The sequence below is a fragment of the Bos indicus x Bos taurus genome, chromosome 16, assembly GCF_003369695.1.
Source record: "Bos indicus x Bos taurus breed Angus x Brahman F1 hybrid chromosome 16, Bos_hybrid_MaternalHap_v2.0, whole genome shotgun sequence".
Lineage (NCBI taxonomy): Eukaryota > Metazoa > Chordata > Mammalia > Artiodactyla > Bovidae > Bos > Bos indicus x Bos taurus.
The window spans coordinates 48,677,354-48,695,279 of record NC_040091.1 but is presented as its reverse complement, the minus strand read 5'-3'; the positions used below and the strand labels follow the sequence as shown (position 1 = coordinate 48,695,279).

The following is a 17,926-nucleotide window of genomic DNA, read 5'->3' as shown; positions in this document are numbered from 1 at the left end:
TCACCTATGCCCCACCCTGGCCCTCTGATTCAGAATTACACTTGATGCTGCCCGTGGTCTCACCTTCTCCTTCACTAGGACACAGAGGGGAACTTGGGTTACATGAACACCCCTTCCCACTCCACAGCTCACTGGGTGTCAGCACAGCAGCTTGCACCCATGGCTCCTTCCTGGGGACACCCCACACTGAATATGGTGCCCTCTGGTGGTCCCAGGTGTAGGAGGCCTGAACTGGGCTCCTGTCCACCGCGTTTGGTTCACACCCCCGCAGGGGTCCTTTTCTGAGGCCAGCTGCACACACCTGCACGGCTCTCCCGCTGGGGTGCCCCACCGGGGCACTGCTCTGCTGTTGCGACCCTGCGGAAGGAGGAGGGTCGGCCTGCGCACTTTTCTGACCGTCCATCGTTCTGGTGATGACAGCTCTGCAGAGCACAGGCTCGCCTGTCTGTGTGCCCCGCACACAAATACGTGCTCAGTGGACTGGGTCCTTTGCCTCTTCTCTTTGCTTTCCACCCCCACCTGTCCACGCATCTTTTCGTTACTGCAGCGCCCGCCCGCTGAGGGCGTCAGGTGCATGGCCGCCGGGCCCAGGCCTCTAGCCTCTCCGAGAGAGCAGAAGGCCCCCGAAGACCGGCGCCTAACTGCACGCGCCCCGGGAGCTTTCTCGAATCGCCTAGTGCCTCGGTTCTAGCTCGGCAGGCGCGCCCGGGACCCGCTTTTGCGCTCGAGCCCGGCTCCCGGCGGGGAAACTGCGACAGTGGGGAGAGGGTCCGGATATCCTGGCCGCGTCTGGGCACCGCAGAGCGGCGCGGTCTGTGACCCCTGCGGCCCCTGAGGAACGCGACTCCTGGAAGGCCTGGGGCTCTGGCTTGCTCCGCCCCAGCCACGCCCCCGGGAAGCGCCCCGCTCCTCCACCCGGCCCACCCCTGCGTTAGGAGTCCTGCGGCCACCCACCCACCCACGGCCCCAGGTACCACCCCGTTTAGGCCCCACCCAATGAACCAACGCCCCGCCCCTTGTCCAGATCCCACCATCCACCGCCTCGCCTCCGGCCCCGCCCCCGCTCAGGCCCCACCACCCACCCGACCACGCCCCCTCTAAGCCCCGCCCGACTCCGGCCCGGGACACGTCTGCGGCGCGGAGCGGCTGGGGGCTGTCGAGCCAGGTGAGACGCGGGGTCGGAGTGCAGCTTCCTCGAGTAGCCAGAGGGAGGAGGTGGTGGGCTTGGTTTCTACAGCCCCCCGCCCACGGGGCCGCGGTCTCCCTGACCTGCGAGCGCCCGGCCCGGAAAAGTGGAGTTGCTGGGGTGGGGGCGGGGTTGAATGGTCCCTCGGCCCACAGACCCCCGAGGCCAACTGCCGGGCCAGCTCTTGCTGGCCGCTTGGGACGCCCCAGAGCCCCTTTCCCTTCCCTACTCTTGCTCCTCTTCACTTTTTCTTTATTTTCTCTTTCTTTAAGGTTGGAGAATTCTGAGACTCCCCAGACCCCAAACTGCGAGCTGGGAGGTGAGATTCACTGGCCGAGCTCTGACCATTTTCCTGGATCACAGAGGCTTCAATCCCTGACGTCAGGACTCTCCCCTTGTAAGTTGTGGACTCCTTGGAAGTGCATTGGGGTGAGGGGGTCTTAATGTATGTACCGTCCCTGTGTGCCCAGAACTCTGTCCCCACACACTCCCAAGAGGCAGGGTACCCCTGGGAGTGAGGCTTCCAGGGTTCAGCAGGTGTCCCTGCCAGGCAGCACAGCCCCAGGGTCCTGTGACACTGTGGTCATCACGTGTGGGTTGGTCAGGCTGCTACAGATGAGTGAGCGAAGCCTTCAGACCTTGGCTCCAGCACACCAGCAGCTTCTGGTGGCTTTGTCCAGCCAGATTGACTTGAGGGCCACAGTCCACATCAATCAGGAACCCGTTCTATCACAAACACCAGGACCCCACTATGCCAGGCTAGAGCAGATTGGGCTGGCCATCCTCACACCAAGAAACCCACGGGTGGGCAGTGGGTGTGCATTTGAAGACTCAGCACCACCGGGTAGTGTTGTAGGATATCCAGACTGCAAAGTGGCTGCTCAGCTCCGGCCATCACATCAAGGAAGAGAGAAGGAGGTGCCTATTCTCTTTCACAAAAGCAAAAGCCTCCTGCTCCTGCTGCTCTCCAGCACCTTGCTCATATGTAGGTGTCATGGGAAGTTCAGTTAAGTTCAGTCACTCAGTCGTATCCAACTCTTTGCAACCCCGTGGACTGCAGCACACCAGGCTTCCCTGTTCATTACCAACTTCCGGAGCTTGCTCAAACTGATGTCGGTGATGCCATACAAAGCAGCAATCAAAACTTGTCTTAGCCCATGAGCATCGCTTGGGGCTGGGACACTGCAGCCTGGAATAAGACAGGAGCTCTGGCCACAGGAGGGAGGGGTGGACATTAGGTAGCTCACAGAGCTGGCTCAAAGCCCCTTTGCTGGACACACCATGGGAAAGCAGAACCCACAGTCAACAAATGTTTGGCTTCCCTGGGGCCTGAGACCTGGCCTGCATGGCTGCCCCCAGAGCACAGGCTCCCATGGGAAGGATAGGCTTTGTGGCTTTGAGACAAGCTCCCTTCCTTCATCCTGAGTCTGGGATTTGGGAAAGGGCAACCTGGAAGGGGTTGAAGGGGGTTCAGAACCGCCTGGTTTCATGAAATTCTGGGTTGGCTTCTTGCTAAGTGGCTCACTGTGCCTTTAAGCCTCTGTGTCCCAGATTACCTGGAAGACAGGTCAGGTTTTCGCAACAAAGTCTCAGGCCTCTAAAAGTGAGGGGCCTCTCAAGTCCCTTGACCACCAGCAGGGCATAGCAGTAGGTGAGGGAGGGGTTGCAACTGGGACAGGCCAGAATTCACAGCTACTGCCACTGCCGCCAAGCCCTACCAGCTGCCCCCAGGCCTGCTGCTCTGCAGGTGCCAGCCCTTTGCCTCCCAGCCTCCAGGGAAGGCTCTGGGGCCTTATCTGGCAGGAATGGGAGGTCAGGCTGTTATCAGGCTTGGTGACCTGACCCCAGCCAAGGGCCCTCCAGGGTGGCAGCAGCTGTGTCTGCCTGACCCCCAGGGTGGAGCAAGCTGGTGGAAACACAGCCTCTCACATTCCTGAGGGCAGGGTTTGGCAGACTTTCAGACTCTATTGGAATTCCCTCTTTGCCTCCTCCCACGTCACCCTGGGCAAGTGGCCTAACCACTCCGCACCCCTAAAGCCAGATGAAAGGATGTGGGAAGAAATTCCCAGGTGGCACAGTGGTAAAGAATCCACCTGCCAATGTAGGAGCTGCAGGAGATGTGTGTTTGATCCCTGGGTGGGGAAGATCCCCTGGAGGAGGAAATGGCAGCCCAGTATTTTTGCCTGGAAAATCCCATGGCAGAGGAGCCTGTTCATGGGGTCGACAAGAATTGGACATGACTGAATGAGGACACAAAGAAGCCAGCCCACCTCGGTGCCTCTCTGCCCTGGCCCCACCGCCAGGCAGACCCTCACCCTAAAAGCAATGGCACGTGAAACCTGACCGCTGGCCCCCTGGGGGTAGAACAGGCCTCAGTCCACCCTCTGTCTCTCCCACCAGAACCCTGTGCCCCCATGATGGAACCCCAGGAGAGTAGCATCAGGTACAGCAGGTGGGAGAACAGCCACCCGGATGAAGTCCATGTGGCCAGCGGGCCCAGCACAGAGGAGGCCTCAGGCTGGCAGAGGTGAGGGGCCAGGAAGGAGGGGCCCCGCTTTGCCCTGTGCAGACCCCTCCTGTCCTTCCTGGCAGCCACCACATCCGTAGACCTGGGCCCCACACTTCCCTGACTTGTTCCTTCACTTGCTCCCTCCTGTCTTCCAAGTTCAGAGTGCCCAGGCTGCCCTGCTGCCCGGGGCCTGCTCCTCCTCCTCCCCCAGCCCCCATCCCTACTCCAGTCAGGGCTGCCCGGGGCTCACGTGCCTGCGGTTCTCACCCTAGGGTCTCCCAGAAGCTGTGCTCGGGCAAGCTGGGCATCGCCATGAAGGTGCTGGGGGGCGTGGCCCTCTTCTGGGTCGTGTTCATCCTGGGCTACGTCACTGGCTACTACGTGCACAAGTGCAAGTAAACGCTGCCCAGACACGCCCCCAGGAGCAAGGCTGGAGGGACACCCTGTGTGCGAGAACCCTTCCATGTGCATGGACCCACCTGCCTACACAGACCATGGTGTACCCAGAGTCTTGTAGAACAGCCCCGCTGTGTATACACAGCCCCCCCCCCCCAATGTATACACAGCCCCTCACCGTGTATAAAGGCATTCCTTGCACCAATGCACAGATTCCAGGGGCTCGCATGGACACCAGTGTGCACCGCTGTCACAGGCACCCACAGACATACAGCCAAACAGGGACACAGGTACATGGGAGCACACACATGCATGCCTGGCACATACCCACCCAGGGACAGACCAGTCCCAGCCTGACTGCAGGACACACCCAGGCTAGGCCTGCAGCCCAGGGCCCCCAAACCTCCCTTCTCTCCCTACTGGGGTCCTCCCTGGATGGGCTTCTGGTGGGGCTGTGTCCCGCCTTGCAGGCTCCTCCCCTCTCTAGCCCTTCTGACTCCCGCTGTGGAAGGATGCCTCTAAGGGCAGGGGTATGTATATCTCTCTGACCATCCACCCTCCCCAGGGGCTGAGTCTTTTCCTGGGCAGAGGGGGGAGGGGGCCTTGGCCCTTGTCCAAGACCCACGGCTGTGTCGTCCCTCCAGGAACGTGGGTGTGTTCCCTGGGGCTGTCCACCCTGCCGGGTGGGCTCTGCAGGAGCCTGGCCTTTCTGCCTGCACGCTGTGGGAGGCCCAGACCCTGCACTCGGAGGTGGTCATTAAATGTCTGTTGAACAAAAACGTGGATGATGGTGTCTCCTATGGGCCTCCCCAGTGAGGCGTGACTGATGTGGAACTGGCTGGAGGGCATCTGGACAGCGGCTGGGAGGCCTCTCGCTGAGCTCTGGCCTTGGGATGCACCCAGTCCTGGCCAGGCCCTCTGGCGGGAGGTGAGAACATGGGGCAGGGCTGAGTTTCCATATGTGGCCAGGCCTACTCCTGTGTCTCCTGACCATGGATAGCGTCTCCCTGCCTTCGCGCCCTCCTGTTCTGGGCACCCTTATGAGAAACACCGTCTTATAGGACAGTGTCCTCACCCTAGAGTTGAGGGCAGGAGATGAGGACAGTCAGGACCCTCATGGGCTCAGCAGACCTGGGTTTTGGAGGCTGAGCTGCCAGGGAGGGCGGAGACCCCATGGGACTGGCTGTGGGCCTGGGTCAGGTGAGCATGAGGTGGGGCTGCACCACCCAGGTGACCCTTTGGCTTTGAGTTCCCTGCTGGGCTGGGGTTCCCCCAGCAGTGATGCTTCAGCAAGGCCTGCTGTGGGGGGTAGGAAAGCAGGGTAAGGGGCCGTGGTGGAGGGTCTGTTCAGCACCCTGGCCTCTGGGGCCCCAGCATCCATCTCCAGAGAGACCCCCCCCCACCCCCACCCCCAACTTGGGGAGTGGGCACCACCTGTCTGGCCTCTTTCTGATGTCCCAGTTGGGAGTCTCCTCTGGCCATCTCAGGACTAGCACTGGGGCGGGTACTGTGGGGAGGTGGGCAGGGTCCACCAGCCTGGCAGGCTTAGACTGGGTGGCCTCCCTGGGCTCTAAGTGGTCAGCAGTCCAGTCCAGGGGTACAGGGGCTGGGCCTCCCCAAGGCCTGGTGTAGCCTTGGACAGGAGCGGGGCGGCGGTGCGGGACAGAAGGGAGGAGTCACCCTGGCTGTCCCCTGCCCCCTACTCCCTCTTTCTGAAGCCGGCTTGGCCTCCCTGGCTTCTGAGATGGCCTGCAGCCTCCAGGGCCACGTTCCTCTGGTAGCCCCCTCCCTCTACCATAGAAGCAAGTCTGCTGATGCACAGGAGTGTCTTCCCCAGGGCAAGGCAGGGAGGTGGGCAGGGGCTGCCAGCAGGCAGCTGTACACAGTGCTGGGGTCTGGCCTGGGTCTGGCCAGCCCTACCCCATGTGCCCCCATGACCCAGCGGGTCTCAGAATGGAGAGCTGGGGGCACCAGCTCACACCCTGATGGGTGCTCTGTATCCTCGGCCCCTGGGCTCTGCATCCTCGGCCCCTGGGCTCTGCTGGCACTGGGTGCCTGCCTCATGGTGGGGGTTGCAGGCAGGGGCACACAGGGCACCCCCCCACACACATACACACGAGCCACCTGAGACCCTCCCCCCAACCCCATCCCTCCGCCCAGGGCCCCAGCTGGACCCCGTAGCCAGGGTGGAGGCCGTGTCCCAGCAGCCCTGGGGGAGTAGGGAGAAGAGGGGAAGGGCTTGGCCTCTCCCTCAGCAGGTTAGGATTGGGGTGGTCTGCTGGGGTCCCAGCAACTTGACTCCTTCGTGTTTGTCCCTGGGTGGGGGTCTTCTGGGCACTGCCACAGGAGCTGGTTCCCAGGACTGGGGTGGGGTTGAGGGCAGCAGCCTCTCTGGGTCAGGCCCCTGTGACAGGAAGTAACTGTGTTTTGCTTTGTGGCCAGGGGGCCCCTGGTCCTCAGTTCTTCCACCGACACTCCCCACACCCTCCTCCAGAAACCCTGGGAAGGATTCACCAGGAAGGAGCCCAGATGTTCTTATCGAACGTTTTTTATTAGAGGGCTGGACAAAAACATCAGTTTTCCTGCTGTACATTAAATATGTTTCCAAACTTCACACGCAATCAAGCTGCCCCAGAAAAGAGCAGAGGGCTGGCAGCCTCCCCACCATCAGGGAGGCCCCAGATCTGGTGACATGTGGCCGCTGAAGCCAGCCGGGAGCCAAGGGAGCAGCTTGGCTGTGGCCCTGGCCTAGAGCTCCCTGCAGAGCTTTGCTGTGATGTCCGCGCCCATCCCAGCCACGGCATCAGCGGCCTTGACAGCCAGAGGGTCACAGAGTGACAACGTGGAGGCACGAGGCGGACGTCCGGTAGGTTTGGGGAACACCGTCACAGGCGCCCTCTTTTGCCTGGCTAAGTGTGGCCGCCCCAGGGCTGACGACCGGCAGGCATGCTGGTCGTGACTGCAGAGCTGGGCCGGGTATCAAGGTGCCACATCGTTCCAGGTGGGCTGGCCGGGCCCTGGGAAACCCACGTGGCTGTGCAGCAGGCCATGTGCGCGGGGTGTGGGCCTCTGCTGCTGACGGCTGCACACTGGGTCTGGTGGGGCTCTCGCTAATGCCTCCCCCAAACTGTCCTTCTGATAACACACACTAACTGTCCTTCGCAGGTCAAACAGCAGAGAAGTCACGGTGTCACTCCACGATGGGGAAGCTGGCGGGTCCCATTGTGTTGTCCTGGCTGCTCCTGGAGCAGTGAAATCTGAGAACTGCCGGCCTGGATTGGCATCACCTAGAAGGCCGGAAGCTGCTGAGCCTCTCAGGGCACATGCCCCATGGTTCCAGGTGTCAGACTCCTCACGTGTCCCCCAGGCACCATCAGCTCGTCCTGGTTCGAGCTGAGCGTGGCCGACCGCCCTGTCCATGCCGGGAGGCTTGTTTTGTGGTGGGAAACCTGCACACTGTCCTCCAATCTCAGGCATGACACCTGGTGGTACTGGTTTACGAAAGGGTGACCCCCACCCCGCCCCAGGTCTGGCCAGTGCAGTGGGAGGGCCCGGCTGTCACCCACCGGCAGGCTCTGCAGCTCACCCCCAAAGCATCCAGCAGCACTAGTAAGAAAAATGATTTGACCAATTCTAAGGTCACATTAAAAAATTTTTTTTATAAAAAGATGATGGTTTATGGCACCTGGAGACCCTGACGTCGCCCCTCATCTCCAGCTGCAGTGCTGGCGCCAGAGGACTTAAAAAAGACCCTGAATCGTAGAAAAATAACTGCGCAGCTCAGTAACACACACATGGTTCAGCTTCTCAACCTAGAGCTGAATATTCACACCAATCATGGTGTCCTTTCCCCCCTGAATACAGTGATTAGCTATGTGTCTATGTGATTGCAGAACCCTGTGAGCAGTTCATTCCAACATTTGAGTGACTTCATAAAGAGCGCTGGCAGTCACTTCGGCTGTGAAGGTGGACACTGTGGCCTCCCCCCATGGCAGGCCGGATGGAGAACTGAACAGAGGGTGCATATATCCTAAAAACACCGAGGTGAAGAATTGTTTAATACCACCCCACGGAAGCCCCGATGAGTTGGCGCAGTGGATGGCACAACCCAGGAGCCTCGGGTGGCAGCCTGGCCATCAGCGCAGCACGGTCACATGGGCAGCGGCGAAGTCCAAGTCCATCTTGGATGGGTACACCACCTTCAGATGCCCCTCCTCGTCCACCACCCGGACCTGCTCCACCACCAGCGGGGTGCTCCCTGTCACTTCGGCACCTGGAGTCGCCTTGGGGTCCAAGCCGTGTCCACAGACGGCGTCAGACTCGGGGTCCGAGAGGGAACTTTCCTCTCTGTTTTCCAGAGTGTACTTGTTGATTTCTGCCATTTTCTGCAAATGAAAAATATCTTCTTAATCGAGAGAAAAAGCCAACCCAGGGAAGTCATGGTAAAGGGCTGTGGATGGGCCATCAGTCCTGCGGGGTCAGTGCCTTGGTGGGTGGCATGCGCAGGGTGGGGCAGGGCTGGCTCACCAGGATGAGTGCATCCATGATATCTTTGCAAATCTGCAGGCTCGCGGCGCTCGTCACTTCCAGAAACAGATCACTTGTGGTTTTCTTAATCTTAAAAAGAAAATGGGAAGATTTTAAGAAAGAACCAAGTTATCACAAGCAGACGCCATCAGCTCTGATGTCTCCTCTGCAGAAAACCCCTTGTGGCACGTGGACCCAGACGTGGCCCCTCCGAGGGGCGCAGCGCACACGGTGAGTCATGGGCGGCCAAGGACGCCAGCAGCGACGTAGGTGAACGAGACACGCGACATGGCCTCAGAAACACTCAGATGCTGACAGCAGCCCCCACCTTGGTCTTCTCGCTGTTCGTGATTGGTGGGAAGGAGATCACGTCGCCGTCCGCATCCACGAGGCAGGGGTAGTGCTCCTTCCCGTCCAGCAAGTGCAGGTACCTGGTGGGAGCACACACAGTCTCAGGCTTGGCAGTAAACGCGGGCTGGAGGGGGGCTCTCTGTCAGGGCAAGGGCACGTTCCCTGGGCCTCCAAGGGGCCCAATCCCAGCCGGTGGGCCCAGCTGCCCCCTGCCTTGGCCTCTGTCCCAGGCACTTAGTGGATGTGCCAATGGCCACCCTTCCCCAGACAACACGCCTGCCAGGCACTGATTCTCTGAAGCCAGGAGATGCAGTGCTAACAGTGTGAGCGCCTCGAGGAGACTGAATCCCCGGGAGGAGTGAGAGTCCCCTTGCCAACCTGTGCAGGCCCGACACGTTCTGCCGCTTCTTCTGCTTCCTGTGCTCCTCGGCCTCCAGCTGCAGCTGTCGCACCAGGTCCTTGGCCTTGACCTCTCGGCGCCCCAGGGGGATGATCTACAAGGGGGAGAACTTCACACTGGCCTGGTGCTGTGGGTCCCAGTGAGAGGACCAGCTGGCTGAGGAGAGCCACGTCACGTGCGGACATGTGCCTTCAGAGGTCACCCCAGGGGCTGAACCTGAAACCCCTTAAGCACAACTGCGTCCCCACGCTTGTGCTCTGAGGTGGCTGTGGGAGGAGACGGGGCTGGCACCCATCCCCGGGGAACCCTCCTCTGCCGGGCCCGCAGTGCCTTGTGTAGCAGCAGAGACTAGGAGCAGGACCTTGACAGGACAACGCACACTGCAGTCAGCCCCAGATCAGGGGGTTTGCAACTGGGATGTAAATAGCAGTTTTTGGTTAAGTTAATGAGCAGCTGAAGGAATCACTTTCAAATTACACCTCCTTTGATGTTTACTTTTGAAGGTAACTGTCGACACAGCCTGCCTTATCCTCTTGCAGCACAGCATGGTCACATTCTAACCAGGATGCTCTGACAATCGTCCACATGTATACTTTTCTAAAGCTACAGACGGAACACTGGGACTGCACACTGGGCTGTGAGCCTCACCTTGAAGTCCTGTGGGGGGCGGGCAGCATAGAGCAGGGGCCCCCGGACAGCTCCGAGGTCGTGGGTTGCGATGGTGGCCACCGTCCTCTTCTCACAGAGGTCCTCGTGCAGCTTCGTCTGCAGCAGGGGATCCAGGGCGGCGGTGCTAAGCGTGTGAGGCCCATCACCCTGGCCTCCAGAGCAGCCCCACCTGCTGCCTCCTTTCTCTGCCTCCCCAGCCACCTGTTTCTCTTGTGGAGCCTTCCTTAGAGAACTGTTATCTGCTTATTAGCAGGATTTTCTCTTTCCCCAACTCTTACTACACGACGCTCAACACTTCCAAGGATCCATCCCGAGCTAAGTTTGAGTGAATAAGCACAAGTGTGACTTCACAAGAAAAACCAGCCCAGATCTCAGGTCCTGGCTCAGCTCCCTCCCTGAACGGGTGGCCTTTCACAGGTGGCCTCAGCCACGCAACCATGCTTGGGGTTTCCCATGGGCAAGGATGTGCTGTTTATTTTAAAACCTGGGCAGATGTCACATAAAGACAACAAATTCCTCTTGTCTAAGTAAAGCTTCACAGAAACTCAACAACTCACCCAAGAACGTGCTGGCGAGAGCTGACAGTCCTAATACTATCTCATGTGAGACCAAGTGCGTCACTTACTACACAAATGTACTAGTGACATTTCAGAGACTCAGGACGGAGGCCCCTCCCCACCTACCCAGGCCAGGTCAGGGGAGGAAACCCAGGCGCTTTGCAGGAGTGACGCCCAAGGTCGCCAGGCCCACGGCCCATCCTCCCCGCCCCATGCACACAGCTGTGGGCACTCACCTGGCAGGACAGGAACCGCTTCAGCGCGTTCCCGGGCCGCAGATCCATGCCCCGCACGACAGCGCCCACGAAGAACGGCCGCACATCCCTGACCTCGGGGCTTGCCCGAACGGTCAGCAGGGAGGGGTTCTCTGACACGTGCAGGACCCGGAGCAGCAGCCGGCTGGCCTCGTCCACCACCGCGTCCGCGCCCTCGCCGCTCTCCCTCTTCTTCCGCTCCCGCCTCTTCCGCCGGCCCTCCTCCTTGTCGGGGCCCTCGGCCTTGCCCCGGCACCGGCCGCGGCCCCCAGCACGCAGGTACTCCAGGATGGACCTGGTCTGACAGCCGCTGACCATCTTCTCCAGACGTTTGTCTCGCAGCCTGTTCCCTCGGAAGTTGATGTCCTTGAGCTTTGGGCAGTCAGCCAGCTCCGCCGGGATCTCGCTCAGCTGGTTGTTGGACAGGTCCAGTGTCTGCGAGGGAGCCCGGGACACATCAGATCCCCAGCTCTGGTCTGTTGCTGGGCCATGAGAGGCCCCCAAGGCCCACCCTCATTGACCGTCTGCCCTGTATCAGCAACACAACACACGCCATGCTTGCCCCCGCCCCGGTGCCCAGTATGGACACATGGACTGTCCACTGAGGGGAGGTGTGGATGGCCTGCCAGTCACCTCTCTAAAATGCTGCATGACCACTGTGTGCTCATGGTTGCCAACTACAGCACAATTTCAGGTCGACGGTTGGGTTGAGGAAAAAAAGATGGCAAGGAGGGAGGGGAATGTTCGGTGAAGAACAAGCAGGGACTTCACATGAAAAACACATTTCCCACAAAATAGTGATAGTGTTTTTATCGTTTTCAGTACTTATTTGGTGGCCTTAGTTGCCCCATGGCATGTGTGATCTTAATTTCCAGACCAAAGATCAAACCCACATCCCCTGCACTGCAAGGCAGATTCTTAACCACAGCCCATCAGGGAAGCCCCAAGATGTTTGTAAGTAAATGAGCAGAAGAGAAAGAACAGAGCACGAGTAACAGCGTCGCGCTCCACGCTGAGATGCAGCGTTTCCAGCACACAGGGGATCCTCTTTGTACCCTGCATGTGTGATGATGAGTTTGCGTCAATGCTGGGAGGGCTCTGGGCCCTTTGCTGTGATGTGGGAGGAGGGAGTGGGGGGCCACTGCTGTCTGTGCATCAGGAGGCCCGTAAGAAGGGACAGGAAGATGAGGGAAGCAGTCCTGAGTGCCGCTGACCCCCTGGGGTAAGAGGTGGTGGGTGGAGGGCAGGGTCCTGTGCCCTGGGGGTGGGGGTGGGGGAGGTGGGGAACAACTCAGCTGGTGGTAAAGAGGACAGCCCCTCCTAGGATACTGGCCACACCACTGTCCCAGGGGCCATCCAGCCCTGCAAGTAAATGGCTTCTTGTGGGGAGCTCTGGCGAGACCTTGCACAGCTTTGCGTACACCTGACCTGGGCTTAGGCACTTGACAGGGTGGCCTGGGGAGAAGCCTGCTGGCCTGGTTTAGTTGGAGCGAGCACAGGGGTTTGGTCTTTGAAAAGTAAGACAGTGATGGGTGGTAGGAGCCTCCTGAGGACTGAGGATCAGGGAGTGCTTGGGTGAGACCACTGCAGAGCCCCAGTGACAACCCAGTGGGCAGGCTCCTCTGGACACTCAGGAAGCAGCACTCACACCAGCATGGCCTGTGAGGAGTCCTGGTCCTGACCGGGACACAATGGTCCCGAAAGACCCACAGCCGGTGGCAGGGTTGTCACCAGCTGGGAAGGTGGGCAGGGGCTCTGAGGATGCCGTCTACTGTGGTTACACAGAAGGCAACCCCAAGTTACAAAGGGACCCTTCTTTATCACTCCTGTCTGGGGCCCTCTGGCTCGGCAGTCAGGCTGCAGCGAGGCTGGGACAGCAGTGTGGAGGGGCATGGCAGGTGGGAGTGCGACAGAAGAGCCTCCGCCTGGCAGGACCAGAGGCCTGGGGAGAAGGGAGCACTGCCAAGCAGGCTCTGATCCTGCATTCAACCTGGAAACAGAAAGAAAAGGTGAGCCCAATGCAGTCTCCAAGTGTCACCAGGGACTGAATACTCAGTGGTCACCAGGCTGCAGGTTAACTCAGCAGTCAGTGCTGCCTCTCTTGGCCTGTCCCTCCATGTGGGCAAGACTGGACGGGTGGGCAGATGGGCTGAAACGTGGCTCTTCCAGGCCACCCTGTGACACCTTGCCCCCCCACCCAATAGGACATGGTGGTGCCCCTGTCCTGCAGTTGCGCAGTGCTGAGCCCACGTGTCCTGTATCAGAAGACGCCTGCTCTGGAGGACTGGCCAGAGACACCTAGACTGATGTCTGCATGTGCACACCCAGCCAGGCTGGGGCCAGATGAGCTGGGTCCCGTGCCCGCAGAGAGGCTGTGAGCAGGAACAAAGGGCTGCTGTGTCACAGTCAGGTCTGCACATCCAGCCCTGGGGTCTCCTGTACCATCCAGACGGGCTTTGGCCGAACAGCCTGGACTCCACTGGCACCTCTGTGGCGTGAAGGCACAGCCGCCAACGATGGAGTGCGTCTGCCTCCGTGGTTAGAAGAGCCTGAGACAGCAGCAGGGGAGGCGCCAGCAAGGAGTCGGGGCAGGAGGGATCCCCAGCTCTAACAGAGCCGTGCCAGGCCAGCAGCCTGGTGAAGTGGTCTCCACAGGGCAGGTGCAGTAGTGTCGGGGCGGGTCACACAGGGCAGCAATCACTAACACTGGCTATTTCTGAGCAGCAAGTGGTGGCAGCTCAGGACCTGCCCTGAGGCCCTGGGCAGAGCAGGGGGCTGGGCAGCTGCTGGGTCTCTGGGGGCCATGTCCAGCAGAAACAGGGAGACCACTAACAAGCAAAAACTGACCCCAGCAGCACCATGTGCCACGCCCAGCCCCACCTAAACCGCAGATTTGATGTGGAGTCCACAGGTTTCCCAAGTGGACCAGGAGCGCTGGGTGGGGGAGGGGGTCGGAGATGGGGGGGCAGTGTTGGGTCTCCAGGAGATGGGAGAAACCCGGACGTAACATCCACACAGGGAGTTCAACTGCACAAGAGGGTGGGAGATAAGAAATGCAGCGTCACCAAGGGGAGAATTAAGTGCACTTGGAGGCACCTCCTTCAGGGCACCTTCCCAGGACACCCACCCATTCCTTCCCTCCTGTAGGTGACACTGGCTGGGCACGGCCAGTCTCCACCCTAGACTACAACTTGACCACTGCTGGGCCACACTGCAGGGGAAGGACCCTAACTTCCTTGCTGAGACCACAGACACATATCCCTGGGGGTGTGGAAGAACCCCTCTGCTCCAGCTGAGGGGACCAGGACCCACCATCTCCAGCAGCAACTGATAAAATAAGAAGATGGAAAGATACTTCTTTGTGGAAGCTGATTCTGGGAGGAGTCCTGTATGTGAGTGACACTGGGCCTGGCACTGGCAGGACTGGGACAAACCCCGGACACTGTGCTCCTTCAGCTGACAAACGTGCTGTCCCAGGACAGCTGGGGGCATGTCCGTCCTGCCCATCCCTCCAGTGGTCCCCAATGGGAGTGCCACGGGTGTGGAGAGCAGTCACTGACAGGGCAGAGAGCTGTTAGTGGGGGCCCATCTCTGGCTCGTCACAGTCCAGCGGCTGAGTCCATGGGTAATGGAATCTGGTGGCGAGAAGCCTGGCTGGGGGCCCTGAGGCTGGGCCAAGGAGGAAGCTGGGCTCTCCAGGCAGCGTGGGCCGGGACGGGGAGGACAGCTCTGTGCAGCCTCCTTGCCCCCGTGGCTGCAGTGGAGACGAGGGTCCGGCCTTCATGACTCTCAGATGAGTGGACACCAAGGCACTCACAGGGGCCCTCTGTGGACTGGGGGTTGAGTGGGACAAGCAGGGGCTGTGTGCTGTCACTCTGGCGGCCCCTCCAGGTGCCCACATCCATGTGCTGCGTCTCCTGTGACTCTCAACTGAGCTCTGCTTACAGAACCAGCAGGATGCAGTGGACTCAGTGGGCTGTGGGGTCCATGTCTGCTTCCCGAGAAGGCCTGGCTCCGGAGCCCTGAGGTACCATGTGAGGGCAGACCATCTGGCTGGGGCGGGAGACGTCCCGAGATGACACAGAGAGAGGAGTCAGCCGTGTCAGCTGAGCCCAGCCTGAGCCCACAGCAGCTGACTGCGGCCACACGAGCCATGAACAGCGGAGGCGCTGGTCCAGCTGGGCTGGCCCAGAGTGGATGACGGGGATCAAAGAAAACTGCTGTTGTTGTGTTAAGCCGCAACCTTGGCCCGGCTATACAGCCACAGAGGACACGCACCAGCACTGTCACTGTGCTGTCTTCACGACACCACTGTCACCTTCACAGTTCTCACAGGGGAGGGGATGGGCAGGAGCCCAGGGCGCTGCTACAAGACGCTGAAGTGAACCCACATTTTCCAGTTCTGAGCTCAGCTGTCCCCCCACAGTGCAGGAAGGACAGAGAAAACTGGTGTCCTTGCAGCTCCAGCAGGTGGAGGGACTCTGCTTCACCCAGTTCAAGCAGCCGTTCCCCCAGGGAGGCATCACTTTAGAAAAGGCTCCCAAAGGACATCGAAGTCCAAGCAGATTCCCAGGAGCTCTGACGTGATGCTCTCCAAGAAACGGCCTCTTCATGTAACAGAGATGGATGGCAATCTAAAATGGGAACAAGGTGGGCCAGGAAACTGGGGGCTGAGCAGTGAGACATTCTCTCTGACCTGAGTGAGGGCATTCTGGGCACAACAAAGACGACTTTACGGGGCAGGTATGCAGAGCTACGTAGAACATTAAACAAAACAAACCCAAACTTTCACCTTCTGTAAAATCAAGAGTAGGAGACGGGTGACGCAACAGAAAGGGCTTACACCACGTGTCACACCAGCCTCTTAGGGAAGCTACAGCCCTGGGAACCAGTTTCTGGGAGTCGTTCCAGGAGCCTCCGGAGCGGCTTCCTGGAAACACCAGCAAGTGCGTGTCACTCTGTTCTTGCGACCACACACACACACACACACTTCTATCCTGACACAATGATGTTGTTCTTTGCAATGCCATGGACCGAAGCACGTCAGGCTCCTCTGTCCTCCACGATCTCATGTCCATCGAGTTGGTGATGCCATCCAACTATCTCATCCTCTGTCACCCCCTTCTCCTGCTCTCAATTCTGCCCCCAATCAGGATCTTTTCCAATGAGTATGACTCTTCACATCAGGTGGCCAAAGTACTGGAGCTTCAGCTTCAGCATCAGTCCTTCCAGTGAATAGTCAGGGTTGATTTCCTTTAGGATTAACTGGTTTGATCTCCTTGGTGTCCAAGGGACTCTCAAGAGTCGTTTCCAGCACCACAATTTGAAAGCATCAGTTCTTTGGCCTTCTTTATGATCCAACTCTCACATCCCTACATGACTACTGGGAAAACCACAGATTTGACTATACCAACCTTTGTCGGCAAGCGATGTCTCTGCTTTTTAATCCTGACACATAGACATTTGTAAAATGAGTTGGCAACATCTCAAGAGCAATTCCCGATGCAAAAAGGTCAGTTGCATACACATTTGATTGTTTAAAAAAGTCTGCACAAAAGGGATGGAAAAAAAGTGAAAGAAACAGAGGCCTGCCTCTTTAAGGACAAGAGCCTCTAGACTGGACTTAGGCCGTGGTGCCCGCAACCTCTGCCCTTCTGTCTCTTCCTCAATAGATTTACTAGGCCTTAGTTATGAGCCCAGCATTGTTTGACCCGGGGTCCCCAGATAAATAAAACAAGCAAGCAGCCCCTACACAGAACAGTCTAGAGAATGCTGAAAGCTATTCGCTGTGTACTCTGGGCAATCCTTCCCGCCTCCTGTAAGACAGGAATAACCATCCTTGCCTTGAAAAGTCGCTGCTGGGGTCCAGTAAACTATCCTGTGAGATCACACGAGGGGCCTTATGCAAATTCCAGTCATTTCACAGCTTCCTGCCCTGTCTGGGAGGTCCCGCGTACAGAGCTCACTGTCCTTTCGCAAATATTTGGAGATACAAACATTTAGCAATGAGTCCCTGCTGCTGACCTGCTTCCGACCTGAGCGGGAAGCCCACCCAGTTCGCAATCAAGAAACACAATCAAAGTGTTAAGCGTTAAAGCCCAGTTGTCAGCACAATGTGATGCGAGCCGCGAGACCACCAGAGGATGGAGGTCAGGCGAATGGGAAGGGACCTGGGGGTGGACCGGCTTCCCAGCGGTGCCGACGCTGCGGTGGCCCTTCCCGGCCGAGGAGAAACGGCTCAACACCGGGAGATCGCCCACCGCGGCTACCAGAGGGCCCGCCCCGCTCACCTTGAGCGACGCCAGGTGGGCGATGTCAGGGCTGAGCTCCCGGAGGCAGTTGTCAGCTGCCGCCAGTTCGCTGAGCAGCGGCAGCGCGCCGGGGAGGAAAAGCGCGGCGGGGAAGGCGTCCAGGCGGTTGCCGGTGAGGTTGAGGGTCTGCAGGCGCGGCGCGCACCGCGCCAAGTCGGCCGGCAGCTCGCGCAGCCTGTTGCCGCTAAGGTTGAGGCTCTGCAGCTGCGGGAGGCCCGGCGGCTCGGCGGGGCCTAGGCCCTGGCCCGGGGGCAGCGCCTCCAGCGCGTTGCCCGACAGGTCGAGCACACGCAGCGCGGGCAGCGGGCCAAGCTCTGGACTCAGGCCGGGCCCCAGCGCGTTGCGCCGCAGCACGAGGCTGTGCAGCTGCGGGAGGCCTTGCGCCAGGCCTGGGCCTGGCTCGCGCAGGCTCCCGCAGCCGCTCACCTCCAGGTAATGCAGCAGCGGTAGGGTGAAGAGCCGCGGAGGCAGCCGCCCGCCCGCCGCGCGCACCCGTTCCTCCAGTCCGGGCCCCGTCAGCAGCAGCTCCCGCCGCCGCTCCCGCTCCGCCAGGTCCAGCTCGGGCCAGGCCTCCGACACCGCAGCCGCCGCCGCCATCGCGCCGCCGCTCCCGCAGCCCCTGCCGGTGCGCTTCCGGGGCATGCGGCGCAGCTTCCTGTCTGGGCCGGAAAGCGCCATCGAGAGCGGCGCGGGCGCTAGAGCGCCGCCGCAAGCGTCTTAAAGGAGCTGGGTAGAGTAGGGGCGTTGGGACCTTCAGCGCCTTGGA

At 59.8% G+C, this 17,926-nt stretch overlaps 2 protein-coding genes and 1 long non-coding RNA gene across 3 annotated transcripts; 2 read left to right on the top strand and 1 right to left on the bottom strand.

Annotated features, from left to right (window-relative positions):
• Positions 1-1,075: 1,075 nt before the first annotated feature.
• On the top strand, positions 1,076-4,870 carry SMIM1 (small integral membrane protein 1 (Vel blood group)). Its single transcript, XM_027565105.1, has 4 exons — positions 1,076-1,165; positions 1,459-1,583; positions 3,587-3,713; positions 3,968-4,870. Exons 3-4 carry the CDS (start codon positions 3,601-3,603, stop codon positions 4,092-4,094), a joined length of 240 nt encoding a protein of 79 aa, XP_027420906.1. The 5' UTR covers positions 1,076-1,165; positions 1,459-1,583; positions 3,587-3,600; the 3' UTR covers positions 4,095-4,870.
• A 1,753-nt stretch (positions 4,871-6,623) lies between these two features.
• LRRC47 (leucine rich repeat containing 47) lies at positions 6,624-17,853 on the bottom strand. The gene is made up of 7 exons (XM_027565098.1): positions 17,140-17,853; positions 10,832-11,284; positions 10,018-10,134; positions 9,348-9,463; positions 8,947-9,049; positions 8,619-8,708; positions 6,624-8,476 (listed from the first exon to the last, which is right to left on the bottom strand). Exons 1-7 carry the CDS (start codon positions 17,836-17,838, stop codon positions 8,228-8,230), a joined length of 1,827 nt encoding a protein of 608 aa, XP_027420899.1. The 5' UTR covers positions 17,839-17,853; the 3' UTR covers positions 6,624-8,227.
• Positions 12,961-14,203, top strand: LOC113906660. Its single transcript, XR_003514952.1, has 2 exons — positions 12,961-13,509; positions 13,997-14,203. It is a non-coding gene; the product is annotated as an uncharacterized LOC113906660 (long non-coding RNA).
• Positions 17,854-17,926: the final 73 nt, after the last annotated feature.